General features: G+C 41.7%; 6 protein-coding genes across 9 annotated transcripts; 5 read left to right on the plus strand and 1 right to left on the minus strand.

Annotated features, from left to right (window-relative positions):
* The first annotated feature begins 100 nt into the window (after positions 1-100).
* Positions 101-4061, plus strand: LOC135798270 (uncharacterized). The gene is made up of 6 exons (XM_065311059.1): positions 101-246; positions 756-885; positions 2148-2262; positions 2341-2501; positions 2670-2809; positions 2869-4061. The coding sequence occupies exons 1-6, from the start codon at positions 181-183 to the stop codon at positions 3691-3693; spliced, it is 1437 nt and encodes a 478-aa protein (XP_065167131.1). The 5' UTR covers positions 101-180; the 3' UTR covers positions 3694-4061.
* A 19-nt stretch (positions 4062-4080) lies between these two features.
* On the minus strand, positions 4081-6210 carry LOC135798269 (sentrin-specific protease 1-like). Its single transcript, XM_065311057.1, has 4 exons — positions 5937-6210; positions 5791-5861; positions 5051-5729; positions 4081-4986 (listed from the first exon to the last, which is right to left on the minus strand). Exons 1-4 carry the CDS (start codon positions 5999-6001, stop codon positions 4128-4130), a joined length of 1674 nt encoding a protein of 557 aa, XP_065167129.1. The 5' UTR covers positions 6002-6210; the 3' UTR covers positions 4081-4127.
* A 245-nt stretch (positions 6211-6455) lies between these two features.
* LOC135798268 (periodic tryptophan protein 2 homolog) lies at positions 6456-9649 on the plus strand. Of its 2 annotated transcripts, none has more exons than XM_065311055.1 (5): positions 6456-6621; positions 6690-6802; positions 6858-7081; positions 7139-8340; positions 8414-9649. In XM_065311055.1, exons 1-5 carry the CDS (start codon positions 6604-6606, stop codon positions 9620-9622), a joined length of 2766 nt encoding a protein of 921 aa, XP_065167127.1. In that variant the 5' UTR covers positions 6456-6603; the 3' UTR covers positions 9623-9649. The 2 variants fall into 2 exon arrangements, with proteins under 2 accessions (XP_065167127.1, XP_065167128.1); XM_065311056.1 differs by having other exon boundaries at positions 6469-6621; positions 6695-6802.
* Positions 9650-15456: 5807 nt separating this feature from the next.
* Positions 15457-16847, plus strand: LOC135798647 (lanC-like protein 3 homolog). Its single transcript, XM_065311532.1, has one exon. The coding sequence runs from the start codon at positions 15525-15527 to the stop codon at positions 16761-16763; it is 1239 nt and encodes a 412-aa protein (XP_065167604.1). The 5' UTR covers positions 15457-15524; the 3' UTR covers positions 16764-16847.
* Positions 16848-16907: 60 nt separating this feature from the next.
* Positions 16908-18984, plus strand: Orc1 (origin recognition complex subunit 1). Its single transcript, XM_065312154.1, has 2 exons — positions 16908-17860; positions 17921-18984. Exons 1-2 carry the CDS (start codon positions 16980-16982, stop codon positions 18912-18914), a joined length of 1875 nt encoding a protein of 624 aa, XP_065168226.1. The 5' UTR covers positions 16908-16979; the 3' UTR covers positions 18915-18984.
* Positions 18985-19029: 45 nt separating this feature from the next.
* On the plus strand, positions 19030-23876 carry Klp98A (kinesin-like protein 98A). Of its 3 annotated transcripts, none has more exons than XM_065311646.1 (10): positions 19030-19189; positions 19274-19952; positions 20014-20278; positions 20330-21381; positions 21456-21590; positions 21689-21805; positions 21877-22100; positions 22158-22584; positions 22658-22819; positions 22877-23876. In XM_065311646.1, exons 1-10 carry the CDS (start codon positions 19143-19145, stop codon positions 23348-23350), a joined length of 3582 nt encoding a protein of 1193 aa, XP_065167718.1. In that variant the 5' UTR covers positions 19030-19142; the 3' UTR covers positions 23351-23876. The 3 variants fall into 3 exon arrangements, with proteins under 3 accessions (XP_065167718.1, XP_065167719.1, XP_065167721.1); XM_065311647.1 differs by having other exon boundaries at positions 22883-23876; XM_065311649.1 differs by lacking the exon at positions 21456-21590.
* Positions 23877-23918: the final 42 nt, after the last annotated feature.

Below are 23918 nucleotides of genomic sequence, written 5' to 3' on the forward strand. Positions count from 1 at the left end.
TCTACCAGATGTCGCCGGAAAGCAAAACTTGCAACCGGAAAATACGCCGCGCCTGGTCTTGCCCCGGCTCGCCGCCCCCAGACCTCCAGTCGACAACATAAGTGTGTACAGAGTGCACGTGCTGAATACGTGCGGCTTTTCCACTTGTGCTGCACAACGTTATTCTCGCTCGCGATCAAGATGCGTGTCAAGTATATTCCACTTGTGTTTGCAGCTTTTCTTGTCACTAATGTGAAAACGCGGGCGGTAAGTAAATATCTAGCAATTTAAATTAGAAATGGGTAGAAAATATATTTTGTATCGCGTGTTTTGCTCGATTTCTCCACTCCTCGTTGTTGAAGTTAATCCTGGTGATAAATTATTATCGGCAATAAAAGCGAGTAAAGTGATAGGTGCGCAGAATTGAAAGCGATTTCCAGCAGGGATTGCATCCAATTGCGTCCCGATGTGCTTGCTATCATTGTTTATATTTTTGCGCGCTTGCTGCCCTTGTCGTGCGCATCGCCGGGAGCGACGGATATTAGAACGCCGAGCCGGCGTGATCGTTCCGGGTATCATCCATCTTTTCGCAAATCGTTTACACATTTGCTAACGTCGGGGGGCTGTTGAAGGGCACACATGTGTAAATCAATATGTTTCACTTGCTACGCAATTTTGGTGGATTGGGAAAATATTTTTGGTATAAACGTATAGAGATCTCTCTGTTTTGCGTCAAATTATATTAATTAATTGATTTATGTTGGTGCTTATTACAGGTGAATATCAGTAGTGCTTGGATGCTGCCTGAGGAAGGATTTCCGGTGTTCTATCGCTACTTCCGCGATCGCATCTCGTGGAGCGAAGCGGATGCAGTATGCCAATTTCATCATGCTAATCTCGTTACAGGTATGTCCTGCAGGTGCATAGGTTTTACCCACTAAATTTCTTTCTTCGTGTAGTTGTTTTCTTCTTGTTGAATGCAAGTCAAAAGTTAATTAACTGGACTTGTTGTTTATTAAAGCACCGGCTGAACGATGTTATTCATTGCCTGTGGCAATAAATCGCTATAGAACTTGTGGATGCGGAAAGCGCGCGCAACCCCCCACAGGACATTCCATGCGTGCGTGAGGACAACATGCATTCACGCCGCGAACTGAATTATGCGGTGTCATTAACGTCAAAGAGTTTAATAAACTTTAGTTCTCTTGCGCGGATCATGAAATTTGAATTCATAGAGAAACTTAAGCTTTCATTTTCAACTGAAGAAGTTCTGTAGTCCTTTAGAAAACAAGACAACCATGCAAATCGAAACGATTAGCAATCCTATTTCTAACCGGCGGCAACCCTTAAATAAGTGGTAGGGATATGAAAACCCGCCTGTAGGAGTGGGGGGACGGTTTCAGTCACCAGTGCGCGAATCGAACGACGCGGTCAGCCGCGAAAGGCCAGGCCCTCTCCCGCCGCAGCATATAGGTATGTATTTATATTCAGATATAATTGTGTCGGTCCATGGAGTGGAGCTAACAAGGCAGTCTTGTCCACGGCGCGGGTCGATGTAGGTCAGGTCGTCCGACCCTCGGTTACTGTGGTAACCTTGGAAACGCTCGCCAGCTCTCTGACCTAATGCCGATTTCCATCTATGTGAATGTCGCCACTCAAACCAAAAATCCTGATCTTAAGAACACAATAATGGAAAACATTCGCAGGCAAAAATATACGCGTGTTGCAGGGTTAACCATTCATGTGTTTGTAAATAATTGCGCAGAAAGCAGGGGCGTTATTGATTTTTTCTTTTCATGCATAAACGGCTGTTTGTGTTCTAACATTGAATAACATAACATTTTAAATTCAATAGCTAAGAGTTTGACTGAATTTAATTGGGTTTAGGCATCATAGGAAAATACTTGCTGAAAACAAAAAGCAAGCAAAGCGCTAAATTTCCCAACTATTCGGCGAATATAAGGCACCGCGACGCGCCGGCACATTAAGTTTAACCGAAGACTATTAACTCGGCGTCGCGCCCCAACTCCTTGAGCTGCCGTTAATCGGCATTAGCCCCAACGGGCGCGACGCGTGGCGGCGACGGTAATTGACTACCCGAAACCACACACAAGTTCATTGTTAGCGTAGATGGAATCAAACTAAATGTGCCGCTTTTTCTCTTCCAGTCGACACGACTTCTCAATACGATGCAATTAGAGCGTACCTAAAAGAATTGGACATCGCCAACCATGTGTGGATCGGTCTGTCCCGTCCTATTGATAAGTCCAATTTTATGTGGAGGTAATGTGCGAGTTGAGCGCAAATTTTTTCATTAAATGCAACTTTGCATACTGATTTAGTATTTCCTGCTGTTTGCAGAAACTTCCGAGAACTGAGCGCTCCCGACTACTGGCAAGAGGCGATTCCTGCCGGGGGCGGAGAACCCCTCTGCGCAGCAATGGACCCTGCCGCCGACTTCCGTTGGCATGCGCTGACCTGCGGAAGCCCCGAGGCTGCGTCCTTCATATGCGAATTACCAGGTCAGTCACATTAGCCACATAATCTTCCATTATTCCGCACAAACATGCTACTTAATATCGGGACAGGTTGTGCGCGTTGCGCTCTGTTTTTTGCGGTAGGTCATGTTTGTGTTGCTTCCTAATGCGCGTTCAGCGCTGAATTTAACAAAAGCCTCTGATGGTTTTTAGTACCAACATGGGCCAGTGGTTGTCTTATTACGGAATTGCCATCGCTTACTGTCCTGTACATCCCGGAGCAATCTGCGGTGGAGTTAACATCTGACTGCGGACTTGACGGCACCAAGCGCATCGTTTGCAAGGGAAAAGGTGTACGTAGCTTGAGTTAGATTTTTACTAATGACCGAATGCACCTGTGTTATTTCCGCAGGATCGAGATGAATTGATCCGACGATTGGCATGCACCTCCGACGAAGGCATCGCTACGACCACCGTCGTTGCTCAATCTGTACCGACAGCGCCCAGTGCTAAAACCACCAAGCCGCTTCTAATTTGGACATCCAACACGATCGACACGGGCGATTATGCAATTCCAACACGACATCGCCGCGAAACCGAAGAGACTTCGGCGTCTTTGGCCACTGGTTCCACAACGGAGATTCCTGCCACGCTGGGCACCTCTTCGCAGCGACCCGACGGTGCCAATCAGGAAGATTTTGCAAGCGCCATTAATCAAGGACAGCTGTTTAGCATTATCGAAAATGGTACAATGTTTGACATTATCGAACTGAATGGTACAGACGAAAACAAGACGTTAGCAGCGGACCACCAAACCACAAGTCACCCAATCATCGAACAGCGCGCACTCTACACCCATTTGACTAAGGAAGCTCTGCCGGATCCGCCAATGCCAGCAGCTGAAGGAACTGATCTGCATCGTACGTTCCGCAAGCAAGTTCCCACCTTGCGCAAGCTCAAACCCGCAATTGATAATGACGTCAACAACGACATCGCTAGCGTTATCGTCACCGCGGTTATTCAGATTGCACGTGCTGCCGAAGAACACCGTATTGACGTCACAGGTAACGACCCAGCTTCAATTACAAGTCACAAACCGCGAGCGACCAGTTTACCGCCAACGGATGATAGCAAGTACGAATCAGAGCCAACGGCAAAACCGAATCGACAGCGACAGTTGACCCGCTCAAATCGGCGCTCCTTCTATCCGTATTTCTTCAGCCGTGTACTAGGTTGAGCGACACAGATGTCCGCACAAATTCAACACGTTGTTAGAAGTACACTCGATGTGCCAAAGACGAGAAGAAGAAACTCCTCTTCCAATCGTGCAACGAAACAATTATTCCGTTCACAACTGGGGGCGGCAAGTTGGCCGCCAACTTATTTAGTAGCGCAGTAGCGCTAGTTTGCTTGCAATTATCAATCACACACGACCTCTTCACTGTAGCACGCAGCGCTGCGCACCCGTCCGGAGCAACCGAGTGTGTTACTTTGCTAAAAGTCTAATTAATACAAAATATTAAACTAACATTTGTAAAAAAAAAAAACGAATCTCCGATAGGAGAAGATCAGAGTATTGAAAATAAATAAGATTATCGTATAGTAGAGTACAGCTGCCTGAATATCAAAAAATAATACATGCTTTATTGTAGCATTGTCTTTGTTTATAACTTATTGTATTAACAGCTCGCCGATCATCAATTCGACGACCATTTTTCGCCGAAAGTAAGGCATATCCTCTTGACTAAAATTGAACGGCGCGTTACGCGTCGCAAATTCAGCGTACGTGCACGAGAACATGCCGCAATCACTGCCGTTCATCTGTTGCGGCACGTCGCGCACGCATTTGAGTTGCCAGCCCTTTGTATCAAAAGGGGAGCCCTTCTTTTCGGCGTGCTCGTCCTGTAAGTAGCGGAAGATTGCCTCCGTGCATTGCACGTTTGGTTTTCCCATGCTGTCATAATACGAAACCGTCTTGCGGCGCATATCAACGATTGCCATGCACCAATGCATGCCGAGATGGATGGGCACGCATATCACATCATACGTGAATAGGTCAATCTTTCGTGTCCAGCGGCAAACCGAGCTCTGGCCGTCTTTGAGGATCTTCGGGTAGAAGAATGTATTGAATGCGTACGTCTTGGGCTGGTGAGGCAGCTTGCCGCGCTCGATGAGCAGATTCATATAGAAATTGATCACTTCGTCGTTCAGCCAGTTTAGGCCGGATAGTGTGAGCATGTCGCGGCGGGTAATGTTTAAATTGAATTTGCTGGCGATGACAACATGCGGCGGCGCTCGTTTGTCGAGCGCAAATTCCACCATCTGCTCCTGCTTGTCGTTGAGCGTTGGCAGCGTTACCTTCACTTCGATTGGGATGACCACCTCCTTGATGTGCAGGCATTTTTCGACTTGTTTCTCGAGCTGCTCGCGCATTATCTCCTCGTTGATACGGCGCACTTCAGCAAGTCGATTCTGCCTCGCCTCCAGCTCAGATGTGAATTTGTCCAATTCTTCGCGGTGTCGCCGCACCCTGTAAGTAATACGTGTTTTGTTAACCGAAGAACTACATGTTACTATGTACATGCACCACTCACTTATCACCAATCCAATTTTCTCGCATCGGCTCGCATGATGATGCCAGCAGCTTCAGACTATTGATACGCTCCACTTTGAAATCAGGCTTCGGCGATGGTGGTGTCGGCAAGTATTCAACGTCAGAGTCGGAATCCTTGACGACCACCACCTCCTCCATTCCATCCAAGACTTTGCGAATGGTTTCGCTGGTTGTGGTTTTGTTGCGTTTACCGCCAGTCAGATCGACCACGCCGGGTAACGATTTCGCCAAGTCCACCAGTTGTCTTCCTCGGCTGACGGGCGTCTTGCCCAGTGGCGTGTAATAATTCGCAAATGATTCGGCCAGTGTGCCTGAAGTGTGATTCTCAGCCTTCAGAAGCAGTTGCTGATACTTGCTTTTCTCGTCCAGCTGGAAAGCATAATCTGAAGCAGAGCCAGACATTGCAATGCCTCTCTTCTTCACTGCTGATGGAAAATTGAACAAGTCCTTGGAAGCCAATCTAGGTGTAAAATATGAAGAGGTGCCAGATGTATTCAATTCAGCCTTGGTTTTAAGCAAGCTACTGGCAGCATTTGGTGTAGAAGAGATGGGAGAATTAGACCCATCATCCAACACAATTATGCTGGGCTTATATGTTAGCTTATGATCCATTTCTGTACCCCTTGTAATAAACTGATTCCTGGGAATTATCCAATCATCTGCAATATGTATGTATGTATTTTGAAATCAGAACACAGAGTCAGGCTATTGTAGAAATACCTTCAGGAAAACAGGGTGAAAGCTTTCTGTGTTTGCTGGGTGATATGAATTCTTCAATCAGATCTGATGTGCTGTAAAGGTCGCAATGTGTAATTTGAAATTAATATTAGACACATCTGACAATTGATATTCTGTTAACTGGCTACCTTCTTTTACGCTTGTTGCGGATTGGAACAAAAAAACTGCGAATATACTCGATAACGTCCAACATATTGTTCTCACACACACAAACTTCGCCCAGTGCTAAATTGATTGTTGTTCAGCATTAATCGCTGTATATTTAAGGTGATGGGGTTGATTGCAAACGATTTACCACAAACGGTGGCACATATTCACAAATGCCGCCGTATTCCGGTGCACATGATGGCACCGACGTTTTTCTGTGTTTTTTGGTGTGTCAAATTTATGTTTAGATACACACCCAACAGATGGCGCCTATTCTAATACCGGTTTGAAGGTGTCATTCAAAGGCGCCTGTCCGATTAATTCTAATTTTATTGAATACCCCTGGATTTGATTCCTTTGACTATCGAAAATATATAATTTGTTATTGTTTTTGAGAAATAACACTTGGTTTCTAGCTTACTTGATTCTTGTAATGCGTGATTTTGCGCCAACGTTCAAGGCCACAAAGTAGTTTGGAAGGTCACCATAGGCGTCACCACCTATGCCTCCGTGCAACACCGAATTTTATCAAAGCCGCAACCACGTGCAATCGTTTGTTTTTGAAGTTGTTGGTTTCATCGGAATATTGTTCAAGCATTGAATGCATATCAATTTAAAGACTAAAATTGAAAACATAAAAACAGCACCATGAAATTTGCTTACAAGGTATTCAATGGGCTCCTATTAATGTACTTTTAGAGTCTATATATACATCTAAATCTATCTTGTTTTAGTTCAGCAATTTATTGGGCACTGTATATCGAAGAGGTGACTTATTGTTTAGCCCTGATGGCAATTCAGTAATTAGTCCAGTTGGCAATCGAATCACAGTATTTGATCTAAAAAGGTTAACATCTCAATTAGACAATGAACAGTTAATGCAATTTCTTGTATTCTTGCAGTAACAAGTCCAATACACTACCAATTGAAAGTAAATTTAATTATGTCACATTGGATGTCAGCCCCAATGGCTGCATGCTGGTTGCTATCAATGAAGAAGGTGAAGCACATTTAATATCACTTGTATCACAAACAATAGTGCACAAATACAGATTCAAGGGTGCTGCACATGCTGTTAAATTTTCACCTGATGGCAAACACTTTGCAGTGTGTAAAGAATCAAATGGTAATATTATTGAAGTATGTATTAAGCTGAAATGCAATAACTGTTTTTTTTTTTTAGTATTTGTATTTAAAGCACCAGGTCCATTCTCTGGTCAATATAATGCATTTATCATGGAGAGAGTTTATCATGGAGCATTTGATGAAACTACATGCTTAGACTGGTCGACAGATTCTAAAATTCTTGCTGTAGGTTCAAAAGACAACGTGGCGCGTTTGTACGCGATTGAAAATTGCGCCAACTTCAAACATTACTCACTCAGTGGTCACACTGATCATGTAGTGGCATGTTTTTTTGAAGAAAACTCACTGGACATCACAACCATTGCAAGAAATGGTCACACTTGCATTTGGGAGTGTTCTATTGATGCAAAACAACTGCAACCCTGGCAGGAGATGGATAACATGCCCCTGAAGAAGATTAAAAAAGAAGACAGTGATAGTGAAGATGATATTGATATAACAAAGTCAATTGAAGATCCAGATAGAGTTGCAGAGCAATTGAATGCGATTGCACTTGCCGACAAGAAAGTCAAAATCAAAAAAGAAAAAGTGCATTATCGCCGACTTTCTATTCATTACCTCCTGGATGATGTACGCAAGAATGATAAGGATGCGGTGCTCAGCGCTGCAGCATATCACAAACAGAGTAAAATCCTGATCACTGGATTCTCAACTGGTGCGTTTTATATTCACGAACTCCCTGAAGTGAATTTAATTCATTCTCTGAGTATATCCAATGAAAAAATCAGCGCGATAGCCATGAATAATACCGGTGATTGGATTGCGTTGGGTTGTGGTGGATTAGGTCAATTGTTAGTCTGGGAATGGCAGAGTGAAACTTATGTTATGAAACAGCAGGGACATTCTAATAACATGTCCTGTGTTTCGTATTCCTTGGACGGGCAGCATTTGGTCACTGGTGGCGAGGATGGCAAGGTAAAGTTGTGGAACCTTCATTCTGGTTTCTGTGTGGTTACTTTTAGCGAACACACTGGACCAGTGACGAATGTTGCCTTCTGCGGGAACAAAAAATTTGTGGTTTCATCTTCTTTAGATGGAACCGTTCGAGCTTACGATGTGATTAGGTATAGAAATTTTCGTACTTTGACCACGCCGAGACCTGTACAGTTGCAATCTGTCGCGGTGGATGTTAGTGGGGAGTTTATCGCCTCTGGAGGGCAAGATGTTTTCGAGATATTTCTGTGGTCGATGAAATTCGGAAGACTTTTGGAGATATTAAGTGGACATCAGGGACCAGTTGTAAGTGAAAAACAAAAATAAACGAATTTCTTTAATCCTACCTTAATAATTATTTAAATTTAATTCTTTTTAGTGGTCCTTGGCATTCAATTCGAATCCTTCGAGCACCACATTGGTGTCAGTTTCCTGGGATAAAACTCTTCGAATATGGGATGCTATTGAGAAAGGTTCTGCTCATGAAAGTATCGATATTCCCGCTGATGGACTCTGCGTAGCTTTTAAACCGGATGGTCAAGAGGTAGCTGTGGCCACTCTCGATGGACAAATCACTACATACGATGTGAAAACGGGCACGCAGGTGAACACGATCGAAGGACGGTCGGATTTGGGCAGCGGGCGTCTTCATGACGATTTGGTCACAGCCAAACAAAGCCTCAAAGCGAAATCTTTCACTACCTTATGTTACACGGCCAATGGCCAGTATATTCTAGCCGGTGGACAATCAAAAAATATTTGTATTTATAATATATCCGAGGGATTGATTGTGAAAAGATTCGAAATTACGCAAAGTCGGTCTTTTGACGGCGTTGACGACTTTATCAACCGTCGGAAACTGACCGAATTTGGTAATGTTGCACTTGTTGAAGAGCGTGATGAAAAAGAAGGCGGTACAGTTGTTTTAAAACTTCCCGGAGTGAAAAAAGGTGACATGTGTGCACGTAGAAGCAAACCGGAGGTTCGCGTGTTTGATTTGCAATTTTCTCCCACCGGACAACAATGGTCAGCATGCACCACTGAAGGTTTATTAATTTATTCACTTAATTCGGGTGTAGTATTCGATCCATGGGAACTACAGTTAAATGTAACACCGAAATCTGTTCAGGAAGCCATTGATGAAGGAGAGCATGAGAATGCGCTCACAATGGCGATGAAATTAAACGAGGATAATTTAATTACCAAAGCAATGGAAACAATACCAATCGGCGATGTTGGGTTAACTATTGGAGGCCTAAGTGAAAAATATGTGCAGAGATTGTTGCAGATTATCGCGAATGCGCTTGATAAATCCAACCATCTTGAGTTTTACCTGCATTGGGCGAAATGTGTAATGTCCACGCATGGATTAAAGATTAAATCACAGCAGTGCCTTGCGCCCTTGTTGGATTTACAAAAGAGTTTATCCCGCAGGAATGAACAGCTTTCTAAATTGTGTGATTTTAACAAGTATACAATGCAGTATATTTCAAAGATGGCGGAGGTTGCTTTAGCTTCGACACAACCAACGCTCAATTTTGATAGCGCCGGAGAGGATGTGTTATTTTCTGATGTAGAAGAAGAATAAATAAATATTAAATCTAAATAATCTAAATTCCGGAACTACTATTCTTTATGATCCTTATGGATCAGGCAGTTTGACTCTGTTCTTTGATGCATTTTAATTTAACCCGCTAGTCCCATTGGAAGTGCCCTAAAATACCCTTAAAAAGTTGGCAATTTTATGAAAATTTGAAAACATGGTGTGGAATACACACTGTATCTCGCGAACTCATACTTTTTTTTAGAGTATTTTACCGCCATTTTATAGTTTAAAAGACGCTCTACACAATACATGCAATTTTAATGCGCTAAACATGTGCCATAAAATGCCCTTCAAACATCAGCCTTTTTTGGAAATTTTGAAAACATGCTGTGGAAAACACCCTGTATCTCCCAAACTATTACACTTTTTTGGTGTTTTACACCGCCATTTCGTAGTTAAAGAGACGCTCTACACAACACATGCCATTTTAATCCGCTAAACGTTCTGGAAGTGCCCTGAAATGCCCTTCAAACATTGGCCTTCTTTGGAAATTTTGAAAACAAGCTGTGGAAAACACCCTATATCTCCCAAACTATTACAATTTTTTGGTGTTTTTCACCGCTATTTTATAGTTTAAGAGACGCTCTACACAATACATGCCATTTTAATTCGGTAAACATCCTGGAAGTGCCCTAAAATGCCCTTCAAACATTGGTCTTTTTTGGAAATTTTGAAAACATGCTGTGGAAAACACCCTGTATCTCCCAAACTATTACACTTTTTTGGTGTTTTTCACCGCCATTTCGTAGTTAAAGAGACGCTCTACACAACACATGCCATTTTAATCCGCTAAACGTTCTGGAAGTGCCCTAAAATGTCCTTCAAACATTGGCCTTCTTTGGAAATTTTGAAAACATGCTGTGGAAAACTCCCTGTATCTCCCAAACTATTACACTTTTTTGGTGTTTTTCACCGCCATTTTATAGTATAAGAGACGCTCTACACAACACATGCCATTTTAATCCGGTAAACATTCTGGAAGTGCCCTAAAATGCTTTTCAAAAATTGCTATTTTTTTACGTTTTTTTTTAATTTTTTGGCTCGTGAAGCAGGGACAAATTTTTATTCCAACATTTTTTTTTTCTGCAAAACTTGAAATAATTTATACATTTTTGTCTGAAGAACAGGGTCGAACTTTTTAAGTTAAAATATTTTTGGCCGAAGAACAGGGCCGAACTTTTTGTGTTAAAATTTTTTGGGTCGAAGAACAGGGCCGAACTTTTAAAGTTGAAATTTTTTGGCCGAAGAACAGGGCCGAACTTTTTAAGTTAAAATTTTTTGGCCGAAGATCATTTTTTCCAGCGAAATCAAAATAAAACTTTAAACGCTAATAACTCCTGAACTAAAAGGGCTAGAAGGGAACGGACGGCAGATTCTTGACCCTTGAAGGATTCTCTACAATATAGGCTATTAAAAACAGCCATTTTTTTCGCCTCAACACTGAAAAAAGTGCAAAGAGGTACCTCTTATAGGTTTTTTGATTTTTGAAAAAATCAAACTAACCACGCTATCCTGTAGAGAACCCTTTGAGGATTAAGGCCCTGAAGTCCGTTCTGTTCTAGCCCTTTTAGTTCTCGAGTTATTAGCGTTTAAAGTTTTTAATTGCGATTATGAAGGACATTTTAGGGCACTTCTAGAATGTTTAGCGGATTAAAATGGCATGTGTTGTGTAGAGTGTCTCTTTAACTACGAAATGGCGGTGTAAAACACCAAAAAAGTGTAATAGTTTGGGAGATACAGGGTGTTTTCCACAGCATGTTTTCAAAATTTCCAAAAAAGACCAATGTTTGAAGGGCATTTTAGGGCACTTCCCAAATGTTTAGCGCATTAAAATGACATGTATTCTGTAGAACGTCTCTTAAACTATCAAATGGCGGTGAAAAACTTACAAAAAGTTAATTACTTTCCGAGATACAGGGTGTTTTCCACAGCATGTTTTCAAAATTTCCAAAAAATGCCAATGTTTGAAGGGCATTTTAGGGCACTTCCCGAATGTTTAGCGCATTAAAATGACATGTATTCCGTAGAGTGTCTCTTAAACTATAAAATGGCGGTGGAAAACTCAAAAAAATATTTTCGGCCGAAGAACAGGGCGGATCTTTTTTGTTAAATTTGTTTCCTTGGAAATCACAATAAAATTTTAAACGCTAATAACTTCTGAACTAAAAGGGCTAGAAGGGAACGGACGGCAGATTCTTGACCCTTGAAGGATTCTCTACAATATAGGCTATTAAAAACAGCCATTTTTTTCGCCTCAACACTGAAAAAAGTGCAAAGAGGTACCTCTTATAGGTTTTTTGATTTTTGAAAAAATCAAACTAACCACGCTATCCTGTAGAGAACCCTTTGAGGATCAAGGCCCTGAAGTCCGTTCTGTTCTAGCCCTTTTAGTTCTCGAGTTATTAGCGTTTAAAGTTTTTAATTGCGATTATGAAGGACATTTTAGGGCACTTCTAGAATGTTTAGCGGATTAAAATGGCATGTATTGTGTAGAGCGTCTTTTAAACTATAAAATGGCGGTGAAAAACTCAAAAAAAGTGTATAATTTTGCGAGATACAGGGTGTTTTCCACAGCCTGTTTTCAAAATTTTCAAAAAAGGCTGATGTTTGAAGGGCATTTTAGGGCACTTTTAACATTTTTAGCAGATTAATATGGCATGAATTGTGTAGAGCGCCTCTTAAACTATATCATGGCGGTGAAAAACTCAAAGAAAGTGTATTAGTTGCGAGATACAGGGTGTTTTCCACACCATGTTTTCAAATTTTCACAAAATTTTCCACGTTTAAAGAGGCGGTTAAGAGTACGGCACGTACCTTGACACAATTCGAATGTCAGAAATAATAGAATTTTTTTAAAATTAATTCCATTAAAAAGTATCACCCTGGTAACTGACACTTCAAAATAAAGCCGACCTTGTCAATGTCAATCAATAGTTCGTGTAGAAAACTTCAAACCTGCGGCCTTTCATTTCAAAATTTAATGTTTAACGAGACGCAATTTACACAGCACCACGCGGTTATTTCATAAGTTTTCGCCGTTACATTACTTAGAATCACAAAGAGTAAAAGTTCAGGTTAAACCAACGATATTTAATCAAAAACCAGTCAATATTATACATTAACTCACAAAGAAAACTATTAAAACATCAAAAAACGGCATAATTAAAACCAAGAAACGAAATAACAAGATATAGATTATAATTCTTCCCAAAATGTCAGATGATAACACTACAGAAGAACTGCCTGCAACAAGCGGACTTCCACAAATCACCCCACGTCAACTATTCTCAAGAAGAGAAGAGGAGACAATTTTGAAATACATAGTGAAGCACAGGCTTTATGACCAACTAAGAATGATGAGCATGTGGAATGAATTGGCAAAATATCTAAACAATGGCAGAACAGCTGAAGCTCTTAGGGAAAGATTTCGTCGTTATATAATTCCTAAAATATTTATTTACAATATACCTAATGATGAAATGACTCGGATAATTACTGGATATGCCAAAATTGTAGAAAGAAGAAGAGGAGTAAAAAAAATTGTGCACCAATTATACTTGGAAATTGCAGACACTGATTGTTTTACTGCCGATAACGCATCAGAAAAACTCCAACTGCCTGCAACAAGCGAACTACCACAAATCATCCCAAGTCAATCATTCTCAGAAAGGGAAGATCAACTAATGCTGTTATTCATAGTGAAGCACAGTCTTTATGAGAAACTAAAAATGATGAGAACATGGGAAGACATGACAACATATTTTAACAATGGCAGAACTCCTGAAGCCCTTAAAGAAAGATTTCGGCATTTTGTCATTCCACGCATCTATACTTACAATATACCTGGTGATATAAAAACTCGGATAACATATGGCTATGCAAATAGTGGAAGCAATGATATTGAACAGCAATTAGGCTTGGAAATGTCAGACACTGATGAAGATGAAGATGAATGAATTAAATGGTGATAGCGATTATAATTTAATTATACAATATTTTACTCTCGTATATTAAAAAAAAATTAAGAATTAAAAATTTAACTTAATCAGCGATTTGTTGGTTGCTCTGGCTTTTAGTTTAAGAGATATAAAATTTCAAAAATCGTCGAAAAAATGTTTCAAGCACCCCCCCCCCTTGGCAATTTTTTCTTAATAATAAAAATTTTATTTTTCAGATTTCCGCTTTAACTATTATATGTTATAGATATTATTGAATGAAATGCTGTGGAAAACACCCTGTATCTCGCAAACTAATACACCTTTTTTGAGTTTTTCACCGCCATTTTATAGCTTAAGAGTGGATCTACACATTACATGGCATTTTAATGCGCTAAACATTCTGGAAATGCCCTAAAATGCCCTTCAAAAATTGTTATTTTTTTACGTTTTTTTTTTATTTTTGGGTTGTGAAGCAGGGACAAATTTTTTTTTATTTCAACATTGTTTATTTTGCAAAACTTGAAATAATTTATAACATTTTTGTCTGAAGAACAGGGTCGAACTTTTAATTTTCAAATTTTTTGGCCAAAGAACATTCTTTCCTGCAAAATCAAAATAAAACTTTGAACGCTAATAACTCCTGAACTAAAAGGGCTAGAACATAAAAGACGGCAGATTCTTGACCCTTGAAGGATTCTCTACAAGATAGGCTATTAAAAACATCCCTTAGTTTCCGAGATAATTGCAATTAAAAACTTTAAACGCTAATAACTTGAGAAATAAAAGGGCTAGAACAGAACGGACTTCAGACCCTTGATCCTTAGGGGTTCTCTACAGGATAGCGTGGTTAGTTTGATTTTTTCAAAAATCAAAAAACCTATAAGAGGTACCTCTTTGCATTTTTTTCAGTTTTGAGCAGAATAAAAGGGATGATTTAATAGCCCATCTTGTAGAGAATCCTTCAAGGATCAAGAATCCGCCGTCCTTTCTCTTCGAGCCCTTTTAGTTCAGGAGTTATTCGCGTTTAAAATTTTATTATAACTTCAAAGAAAAAAATTTAGCAATAAGTTTCGGCCCTGTTCTTCGACCGAAAATATTTTAACTTAAAAACTTCGGCCGTGTTCTTCGACCAAAAATATTTTAACCTAAAAAGTTCGGCCCTGTTCTTCGACCAAAAATATTTTAACCTAAAAAGTTTGGCCCTGTTCTTCGACCAAAAATGTTTTAACTTAAAAAGTTCGACCCTGCTCTTCAGACAAAAAATGTTGTTATAAATTATTTCAAAGTTGGGCAGAATAAATTTTATAAGAAGTTTATCTTTTGTTTTTCATCAAAAAGAATGTTGAATTAAAAATTTGTCCCTGTTTTACGACCCATAATTTAAAAACACGTAAAAAAATACCAATATTTGAAGGCAATTTCAAGGCATTTCTTGAATGTTGAGAGGGTTAAAATATGATGCATCGTGTAGTGCGTCTTTTAAACTATAAAATGACGGTGAAAAACTCAAAAAAAATGTATTAGTTTGCGAGATACAGGGTGTTTGCCACAGCATGATTTCAAAATTTCCAGAAGAGGTCAATGTTTGATGGGCATTTTAGGGCACTTCCAGATTGTTTAGCGGATTAAAATGGCATGTATTGTGTAGAGCGTCTCTTAAACTATAAAATGGCGGTAAAAAATTCAAAGAAAGTGTATGAGTTTGCGAGATACAGCGTGCTTTGCAGACCATGTTTTTTTTTTATATATAAAAACTATAAACTCAAAAAGTATAATATGGCGGTAAAAACTCAAAAAAAATGTATTTGTTTGACTTGCGGATAGAAAAACAAGCGATACTACGACGCTATATGCTGACAGTGTCAAAGTTACGAGATCATAAGAGAAAGCTGTAAACTTTGACGCTGTGCGAGTTATTACGATATTTTGTTTACATTTCGACGCTAATGGAGTCCAAGAAGCGCTACATGAAGAATGACCTACCGGATTATGATATTGGTGCAATTGTGAGTGTGCCACACGAACGGCTCAAGAGTCAGATATTCAAGTACATTGAAGAGATTAAAGCAAATGTAGAACCAATAGAGAGAAACGGCAAAGATGGTTTATATTTGGGCACCGCAGGCACAGCGTACATGTTCTACCATCTCAGCAAAATTGCTGCCTTCACAGATCAGAAGAGGCAATTACTGCAAAGTGCTCTCGAATACATTCAACCTTCACTGAAGGTGTGTGCGGAGGAAGTGAACCTTTGTGATGTGCCAGCCTTCATGTTGGGCAACTGTGGGGTGTATGCTGTTGCATCGGCAATCTATGATGCGCTCGGCAACGAGAAGGAATGCGTAAAGTTTCGCCAACTATACAACGACGCCGCTAGCATATGCAAGGATATGTTCTTCCTGCAGGCCGGCTCCGACGAGTTGTTCGTTGGGCGTGCGGGATACATCTGCGGTGCACTATGGATGGCGAAACAAACAGGCAGGCCCTTCAAAGCGGATGACATACACGACGTTTGCAAGGTCATCATCTCTTCGGGCCGCTATTACTCCAACACAATGCAAAGTCCCACCCCACTTATGTATGCCTACTACAACGTGGAGTACATCGGGGCGGGACACGGCATTTGCAGCATCCTGCAAATGCTACTATCTGTGCCCGGATACTTGCTAGCCAATCCGAACGATGCCAAGGACGTGCAGGTCACCACCAACTATGTGGTGACGCTGCAAGACCACGATGGCAACTTCCCCGCCTCCGCTACAGTGGGGGATACGAGAGTCCAGGACAACGAGTTGGTGCATTGGTGTCATGGCGCCGGGGGCGTGGTGTATCTGTTGGCGAAAGCGTTTTTGCTCTGGCAAGACGACAAATACCTGATCGCGTGCCGACGAGTGGCCGAGTTGATCTGGCAAAAGGGGTTGCTGAAGAAAGGCCCTGGCTTGTGTCATGGCATCGCCGGAAACGGCTACGTCTTCCTGTTAATGTACCGCCTTACAGATGAGGAACTGTACCTGCATAGAGCAATACAATTTTCATCGTTTCTTGAAAATCCGAGCTTTAAACATAATTCGCGCGTACCCGATAATCCGTACAGCTTATTCGAAGGCACCGCTGGCACTGTATGCTTTCTAGGAGATTTGCTGGAACCCAAGCAAGCAGCGTTTCCTTTTTGCGACATATTTTAGTTTGTTCTAAACAAAGTATTTTCCTATTAGTGTATTCGTATGTACATTTGAAAGTTTAAATAAACCGCTCAATTACGAAATGTATTCGATATATTTCGTGCACGTTCGGACAGATTCTCCTTGCAGGTTAGTTCGATCAATGTCATCATTTTCGCGCCAATGTATTCGCCGGCGTAGGGAAAGAATACTGTTTTTAATAAAAATAGGTTCGATATAATGGCTAAAAGTCGTGCCAAAATTAATTCAAACGCTTCGTTCGACGCTTCAATTAACTCATCGTGTGATACAGATATTTTAAACTATTCACTAGTCGAAAATTGTGTTGATGCTGGCAGTACCATCAAACTAAAATTCAAACTATCCAAAACTCAAGTACCGCTGCAGCCGGTTAATCGGGACATAATGAATCCAAGATGCCATTATAAACCAGAAGAAGAACTTATGAGTATGGATGACACTGAGGAATCCTATGATGCACCTAGAAGAAGAAGCACCAGGCTTGTTCAAATCAAAAAGACTGAAGCTGTGAGCAAAAATGTCAACCTGAGGAGATCATTAAGAGTAAATTCCAAAGTTGTAAATAGTGATTTTAAGTCACCATGCAAATCCCATTTATGGACTACAAACATTGATGATTCTACCAGTGTCACACCAAAGAAGATGATGAATATTGGATGTTCTGAAATTATGTCACCTAGTAAACTTAACTTTGAGAGTGTGTCAATCTCCACACCTGTGTCAAAGAGAAAAGCAAAAGTGAGGAACTCCTCTCAAAGAGTGTCTACCAACAATAAGCAAGTTCATGATGAGGTAGAAGATTTGCTTGCACCTATAATTGATGTTAACTTTGGCATGACACCAAAGAAAAACAACACCAAGTCCACCCCTGTCAGCCAGCTCAAGATGATAAGAAATGGTGACATCACACCCACAATGCACAGCAGGCTTCACAAAGTAGAGAAGGCAGGCACACCACTCAATATTGTAAGAGAAAAATTGCATGTGGCTTATGTGCCCAAAGCATTACCATGCAGAGAGAAGGAATATGCTGACATATACAACTTTGTTGAAGGAAAATTGATGGATGGATGTGGAGGGTAATTATTTATTTATTGTGGATATGATGATGATGATGATGGAGATAATTTCATTTTTAGCTGCATGTATATATCTGGAGTGCCAGGCACCGGTAAGACCGCCACTGTATCCGAGGTAATACGCCAGTTACAAACCGCTTCAAAACGGCATGTTGTGCCGGAATTTAGCTACGTAAGCGTCAATGGAATGCGACTAACTGAGCCGCGACAGGCCTACGTTGAGATTCTGCGGCAACTCGGCGGGAAGATTCACGCTTGGGAACAGGCGCACGCCTCCCTGGAAGCCAGGTTTACCAAGGCCAAGAAAAAATCCGAATTGCCGATTGTTTTGCTAGTTGACGAATTGGACATTCTTTGTACGCGCCGACAAGATGTCGTTTATAATTTACTGGATTGGCCCACGAAAGCCAAGTCGCAACTGATCGTGGTCACCATCGCGAATACCATGGATCTGCCTGAAAGACTTCTGATGGGCCGGGTTACCAGTCGTCTGGGCTTGACCCGTCTTACATTTCAAGCTTACACCCATAAACAGCTGCAGGAGATAGTCATGAAGCGCCTGCTTGGTACGAATGCATTCAACCCGGACGCAGTGCAGTTGGTTGCACGAAAAGTTGCGTCTGTTTCAGGCGATGCGCGCCGAGCTTTAGATATTTGCCGGCGTGCTGTAGAAGTCGCGGAAATGGAAGGCGATGATGTGCTGGTTGCAATGCAACACGTGGACGAAGCGCTTAATTCTATGATAACGCAGCCGAAAGTCCGCGCAATTAAACGCTGCTCACGGTTGGAGCAGCTCGTATTGCAGGCGATCGTTGCTGAAGTTGAGCGCACCGGTGTAGACGAGACAACATTTGCAGATGTACACACGATGCTCACTTCGGTAGCCGCAATAGATGGATTCCGCATGGTTTCGTCCACTCTGACTCTAGCTGCCGTCAAGTATTTATGCGCGTGTCGTCTACTGTTGAGCGATCCAAAGTCGTCAGACTTAAATCAACGAATTATCCTTAATGTTAGCGCTGATGATATTCATTATGCACTTAGGAAAGATTAATGTTTATAACGCTTGTTTAATTTTTTTCTACTTGCTGCAAAAATAAAATAAACGGAAAAATTTCAAATAATGACATGCTGCGCCCTCTAGCAATGACATCATTTGTCATTTTTGCCATGGCGACCCGTCATTGACAGCTGTTGCTCTGTTGGTAAATAAAAACGAATCTTTCATTAAAATAATGAAGAATAACCCATTGATGATGAGGAACAGGTGATTGTGGCTGCAATGGCATCGGTGAAAGTGGCTGTGCGGGTGCGCCCTTTCAATCAAAGGTAATATTCATTGAAAAGCACCTATAATTGCTTGACTGCACACCCAAGGAAGGTTCAATGCACTGCACAAATGAAATGTTTTAGGGAACTTGATATGGAGGCCAGTTGCATTATACAAATGAGAGGCAAGAAAACTGGCATCCTTAACCATAAAGCAAATACGCGAGATGAAGCAATTCGCAATAAAGAGTTCACCTTTGATCATTCCTACTGGTCACATGACACTAGCTCAAAATCATTTGCATCACAGGAAATGGTGTACAATGATTTGGGTACTGAGGTGGTTGACTGTGCCTTTGAGGGTTACAATGCATGTGTGTTTGCTTACGGCCAAACAGGCAGTGGGAAAACATTCACAATGATGGGTTCACCTGATAATCAAGGACTTATTCCTAGAATATGCAAGGCGTTGTTTGAACAAATGGCGGCCGATTCCAAGCGCGGCACAACACATCGCGTGCAAGTTAGTTATCTAGAAATTTATCAGGAACGGGTTGCGGATTTGCTCCGGGGAGATGACTCTGATGCGCAATCTTTAAAAGTTCGCGAACATCCAAAACGTGGTCAATACGTGCAGGGTTTAACATCTTGTTTGGTGACCAATTATGGCCACATTCATGAATGCATGGAGCGCGGAAACTCGTTTCGCACCACCGCCTCGACCAACATGAATGATGTGAGCAGTCGGAGTCATGCAATATTTACCATTACCTTCGTCCAGGCGGGTTTCTGCGACGGTGTGCCCAGTGAAACGGTATCCAAGGTAGAAAATATGTGCTGTACGTAATCATTGATTTGCACTAACGTCCATATGGAACATTTAGATTCACCTGGTGGACTTGGCTGGAAGTGAGCGCGCCGATTCGACGGGTGCGACGGGGCAGCGCTTGAAAGAAGGCGCTCATATCAACAAATCACTCGTAACACTCGGCTCGGTGATTTCAGCATTAGCAGAATTATCCGCTGATAACAATTCACAAAAGAAGGCGGTGTTTATTCCATATCGAGACTCGGTGCTCACATGGTTGCTTAAGGACAGTTTAGGCGGCAACTCTAAAACCATCATGATTGCTGCCATTAGCCCAGCCGGTAAGTAGTAGAATTTAATATGAAAAACAAATAAAAATAGTTTCAATTTAGACTGTAACTACGGAGAGACCTTAAGCACTTTACGCTACGCCAATAGAGCCAAAAACATTATCAACAAACCGACTGTGAATGAAGATCCTAACGTGAAATTGATCCGCGAGCTGCGTGACGAGATCAGCAAGTTGAAAACATTGATGTTCAACGAGCATCAAATTCGATCCGACACAATGTTGGCCAAACTGCACGAAAAGGAGGCACGAGAGAAGGAACTCACCGAGGAATGGACGTGCAAGTGGCGTGAAGCCCAAGCGATATTGCGCGAGCAACGCGCGCTCGGATTACGCAAGGCTGGTCCTGGAGTAGTATTGGACTCTGATCGTCCACATCTTGTCGCAATCGACGACGACCCCCTAAGCACAGGCGTCACACTATATCATTTAAAAGAAGGCGAAACAACAATCGGCACTGAAGAGAGCTCACAGAGGCAAGACATTGTCCTTAAAGGCCCTGGCATGGAAGCGGAGCACTGCACGATTAAGTTCGAACAGGGCGTCGCTCTTCTTACGCCTCATGCTGGCGCGCAAGTATGGCTTAACAATACTCTCATTGAAGATCCAGCGCGATTATTCCAAGGATGTATTATATTCTTGGGCCGTGCTCATGTTTTCCGCTTTAATGATCCAGCAGAGGCGGCGGAGATGCGCCGTGGCGAACGCAGTCATCTTGCAAGGATGAGTTTATTAAGTTGGTCAACGCCTGATCTTGCAGTGTCCATGGAAAACCTGCCAAAATTGACGGGCGAAGATCACTCCGACTTGGAGGCGCAAAGACTTTGTTTGGTTAAGGAAAAACAACGTTTCGAAAAGGAGCAGGAGGCATTTGAACGCCGTCGGAAGAGTCTCGAAGAAGCGCAGGCCAAACTAGAAGCTGAAAAACGTGAGATGGAAGAGGAGCATGCAGCGCAGGCTAGACAACTACAAGAAAACTGGAGGAATCTCACGGCGATTCAAAAGCATCGTGAGCAGGAATTACAAAGGAAGGAAATTGAGCTTGTCGAACAGCGGGAAGAACTGGAAAAGGAACGCCAGAGAATTATGGGCGAGGTGAAGTTTTGCATTTGCATGCCATTTGATTCCCTTGTCTTTTTTTTATTTTTATTTATTTTTTGTTTTGGTAGATTGACGAAGAATTAGAAGCCGTTAATCAGTGTCGTAGTGTATTTTTGACTAAGTTGAAAAACACATTTAAGTTTCTTTTGTCCGACGGTGCTATCTTTTCGTTTGAAGACCTTGACCAAACCCGAGTTGTTCAGGTATTGTGTTGTTAGTTTATTGACGTCTCAGAAAATTATAATCAAGACGATTGTTGACGATAATTAACTTTTAATTGTTTTTTTTTTTTTTTTGCAAGGATTTGGTGAACAAAAGTGAAACATACTCGTTATCGGATTCAGAGTCTGATTATTTGGTCGATTTGTTAAATGGCATTCAGGGCAAGGAGCTGCTCGAAGATCTTGTTAACCAACACGTGAGTTACACATGTGAAGTCAATATTTTTTTATTCAATAAATGATTTAAAAATATGTATTTTTTCTCCAGCGGAAGGAACTAGCTGAACTGCAGGCGGAGCTAGAGCGTCGTGTAGTTGCATTAACAGAACGCCGCACAGCCGTCGAGAAACTAGACAAAAAGTTGGTTGGTCTCGTCGACGAGCAGATCGAATTAGGTGTTCCGGCCAAGGAGGAAAACTTACAGTTCCTGCGCGACACGCTTGCCTCGCGCACCGAGCAACAGTTGCGAGAGATTGAACAACGCAAGCAAGCGTGAGTAACGATTATTAATAATAATATCCTCTATTATGATATTTTATCATGTTTCAGATTAAACTTGAATTTAAAACGTATCAATTCAGCGCAAAGTCCAGACTCGCTCGATACGAACTATACGAGCAGCCTGGATCATGGCACACTTAGCAGCGACACATATCACACGGCGACGAGCGCCTGCTCAACGAGCATGTTTATTGTCGAGGGTATCGAAAAGATGATGAGCGACAGTGGGGTTGAGCTGCGACCAGGTTCACGACCGCCATACGAAAGCGACTTGTCGAGCAACGAGGATTCACGCGAAGCGAGCGATTCGCAATCGAGTAGCAGCGTGGAAAATCGCAGTCCAGTGATAAGAAAACGCAAGAAGGATAAAGATGTGCTACGAAATCTCGCACAGCGAGTGACACTCCAAAAGCAATTGATAATTAAAAGTTTGGACTCGCAATGTTCCAAGATATATCTCGATGCACAAATTGCAGTGAGTATTCCTAAACTGCTTATATGTAGGTACATATTTTTCATGTTTTCGTTCGTCTGCATTTGATGACTAGATTCTCCAAGACTTACAAAAACAATACTTGGCTGTCAAGGCAGGCTCTCCGTCGATATTATCCCCAGCGGCCGAACATCCGCTGCAGGATCTGGACTCGCCTAGTCCGATGCGCCCTCTACATGCAGGCTCCACATCTGCATTATATTCGCCGCCTTTGCCTGTAAGTCAACTTGCCAATTCAATGTATTGCAATGTATTTTCATTTAATTGCAATTAGTTGCAGCGCAGTCAACTGGCGCCGTACAGTTGTTTATACAGATCAATGCCTTCGATATCAACCCAAGTCGACAGTGAATCCATAGTTTCGATTGCCAGCTATTGCCTGCGCGGCACCGGCTCCCAAACCCATTATGAATACGAGGTTCGCATTCGCACTGCCGACGAGCGCTGGTGTGTCATGCGACGATTTCGGCGATTTCGAGATCTGCACATTGCGATGAAGGCGCGTTATGGTGAAAAGGTGGCGCAAATCCCTTTCCCCTCGAGGCAACTGTTTGCCAACACGGAAGCTGTGGCACAATCACGCAAGAAGCAACTGGAAATGTACTTAAAGCGGCTCATCGACGTCTGCAAAGCACATCCGAATTGCTGTCTTGCGTATGAGACACCGGTAACGCGTGCGACTCTTCAGAACTTTTCCCCTTTCTTCAGGAAAGGCTTGTTTGAAAATGGCAAATATGGGACCAGTTAGTTCTGGCCGTCTTTTGTTGTATGTTATATCCGTTTATCGTTAGAAAGAGGTCTTATGGGTTTATAATAATACTTAAGTCAACATGTTTCTACCTTTTCTAACAAGTTTACTGCATATTCATTTTGTAGGAAACATCGAATCAAAAACAAAAATTGTTAATCAAATTGCAACAAACGCGTCATTGTTGGATGGCTTTGATTCGAAAAGTCGAGTTACCAAAATAAATCCGATAGATATAATGACTGGCTTTGTGTGCGTGAGAGAATGAGAATGTGGAATAGCAGGATTATATTTTGTCAAATCCTCCAAATATGTATTTTTGCAATAATTGGCCGAACTCATTGAGCAACGCGGCGTTGGTAGTAGATGGTAATTGATGCCAGTACCGGATAGTATTTAAGAGCATTTGATTATTTAAATTGACAACATTGCTTATTGAAAGCATTTCTAATCTTTGTGATACTTACTTAGAACAATTTTGTGTTTTAATTTGCAATTTTTGAAATAAAATGCAATGAGTTTATCATTTCATCGATATGAATGTAGTGTCCTATGAACCTATTGCTCG

The sequence above is a fragment of the Atheta coriaria genome, unplaced genomic scaffold, assembly GCF_025399875.1.
Source record: "Atheta coriaria isolate IRGN ID8LTWV9N9 unplaced genomic scaffold, Caltech_Dcor_3.1 hic_scaffold_9_pilon, whole genome shotgun sequence".
NCBI lineage: Eukaryota > Metazoa > Arthropoda > Insecta > Coleoptera > Staphylinidae > Dalotia > Dalotia coriaria.